This window comes from Palaemon carinicauda, chromosome 2 (genome assembly GCF_036898095.1).
Source record: "Palaemon carinicauda isolate YSFRI2023 chromosome 2, ASM3689809v2, whole genome shotgun sequence".
Classification (NCBI taxonomy): domain Eukaryota; kingdom Metazoa; phylum Arthropoda; class Malacostraca; order Decapoda; family Palaemonidae; genus Palaemon; species Palaemon carinicauda.
This window is the reverse complement of record NC_090726.1, coordinates 34,936,659-34,939,158: the sequence shown is the minus strand read 5'-3', so window position 1 is coordinate 34,939,158 and position 2,500 is coordinate 34,936,659. Positions and strand designations below refer to the sequence as shown.

General features: G+C 31.9%; 1 protein-coding gene across 1 annotated transcript in view; it reads right to left on the bottom strand.

The window, feature by feature from the left end:
- LOC137615979 (carbonic anhydrase-related protein 10-like) overlaps positions 1–2,500 on the bottom strand; it is a 291,179-nt gene that overhangs the window by 5,925 nt on the left and 282,754 nt on the right. The window contains exon 8 of the mRNA XM_068345664.1: positions 2,167–2,321. Within this exon, the coding sequence (XP_068201765.1) occupies positions 2,167–2,321 (155 nt within the window). The remainder of the gene's footprint in view (positions 1–2,166; positions 2,322–2,500) is intronic.

Genomic DNA, 2,500 nt, shown 5'->3' with positions numbered 1-2,500 from the left:
ACATAACTAAACCTGATTGAATTTTTCGAGAATATTTTTATTCCAGAATCAGTAGAACATCTGCCTTTAAATGAGATACGTACACGAGCCAAATATATTCTATCTTTCTTGATTGCAAAATGGATAAAGAAGGTAAACTTTGTATACAAGAGAATAAATTGGTTTGGGTAAAAAGTGGGTATATCATCAAAGGATCAGCTGAGGAAGAAGGGGAATACATGTACTATAGTCCCTTTCTTTTAGCGATGCATATTTGCACCGACTCGCGGCGGTGCCCTTTTAGCTCGGAAAAGTTTCCTGATCGCTGATTGGTTAGAATTATCTGGTCCAACCAATCAGCGATCCGGAAACTTTTCCGAGCTAAAAGGGCACCGCTGCGAGTCGGTGCAAATATGCATCGCTAAAAGAAATGGACTATAGTGTAGAATGTATTAACTTGATCATTATAGCTCATTGCTGGGGTCTGTGAGGCCATTCTGTGCCTAGGCGCAAATGGGGGAAAGGTAGAAAAGGTTGCACAACAGGATGGAAGAAAGGAAGCGGGAATGGAGATAAAGTAGTTGGATATAAAGAAAGTTACTAAGACCCTCAAGTACGGCAATGACTGCAGTACACCGCATGAGATGCACTTGGCTCATGTCCTCACTTTAAATTATTACTTGTTATAATTGCATAATCTTTCTTGAAAAAAATGTATGTATTCTATCCGGATTTATACTGTATTATTCGTGACGGAGAAAACATATTTTGAAAATTAAAAAATAAATTGAATATAATTACTACATCATCTTACTGTTGGATGTTATTTTACTATTTATCATATATGATTAATATACTGTATCATTTATATCAGTGCCATAACATTTCACTACTTCAGATTCTACATAAAGTCCAAAGAACAAATTAGCCCTAATATTTGGCCTGTACTCCACAATAGAGAACATTCTCGGCTATGCCTTTTGTGAGATAAAAGTGTCCATGGAAATATGACATGTTTAAGAATTCAAGGATACGAAAAATAAAGATTAAGATAGAACACATTTGGAGACTCTAGAGGATTTTATTGTTTGCAGAGGCATTAGGCCTTTGCCAGTAAGTTGAGGTTTGCTATTTTTCTTGTTCAGAGAAACTTTCACCTTTGCAAGATACTATTATTATCCCCTTTATAGAGCCGTATATAGCTAAAGAAACTACCAATGCTGAGATTTGGATGTTGAGGAGCCATTGTACTCAACCTAAATACAATTATACTTTAAATTATGGTAGAATATGTGTTCCACTTTTTGAGTGCAGGTGATGTAAGCTTCCATTTTTACGGTCCACATTTAAAGAACAGATAACGCTTTCAATCTTTACATCAATCTGACGCGTGACATTTAATGACAGTACAGCATTCTCTCTCATTGCTTCTAAAAGCAATATCTCAAACGTTGATTGAAAGACTTATTAATTTCACAACTCCCTTGTCAATTGGTTGAATGGTAATTTTAGTTCATTTCTTTCTCTCAACCGAATATCTCTTAGTGTTAGTTTCTAAATAAAACAAAAGAGCAAATCCATCAATGTCACAAGTTACTGCCACAATAATCTAAATTTGGATTAACTCACACACATAGCCCCACCTCCCCCTGCACGTGTCAAGGTAGATCCTTATAACACATTTGCAGATAAGCCATCAAAATTGAGATTAATTTATTTAATTTTTATTATTTTGATTATAACAATAATTTTGATACCAATTATAATCATTTTAATATCAATTTTGATAATATTACTTTCATTTATTTTAATAATAATAACTTTAACAATAAAAATAAAAATAATAATTTTAATAGCAATTACAATTCTGATAATTCTAATATTAATAGAATAATAATAATAATAATAATAATAATAATAATAATTTCAATAATTCTATTAAAATCATAATATTTCTAATAATAATAATAATAATAATCTTAATAATTTGAAAAATAATAATTTTAATAATAATTCTAAGTTTCAATAATAATACTTTTGATAATTTTAATAATAATAATTTTAATAATTTCAATACTACTACTACTACTACTACTACTACTACTACTACTACTACTACTACTACTACTACTACTAATAATAATAATAATCAATCAATCAATTTAATCCATTTAATTTTTCACTCACCTGCTTTTTAGTGATATAAATGGGCTTGTTCGTAATGACCCAGGTGACCGTCTCGTGGCAAGCGGGCATCGTGGTCGATCCTTCGTAGGTCATGTAATAGGATGTCTCCGGAAGCAGCTCGTGGATGCTCAGACGATGTATTGGATGAGATGAACCTTGAGGAGAACATGTTCGTTATGAAGAGTCGCGTCATTATTCTAAGATGTGTTAGACCGGGCAATAGTGTCCGATAAACTAGAGCTATTGTCTATGGTTCATTACCTTTATTTTTGATTGATGACAGTATATAAATACATACAGACAAGCATATATATTTTATATATATACTGTACAT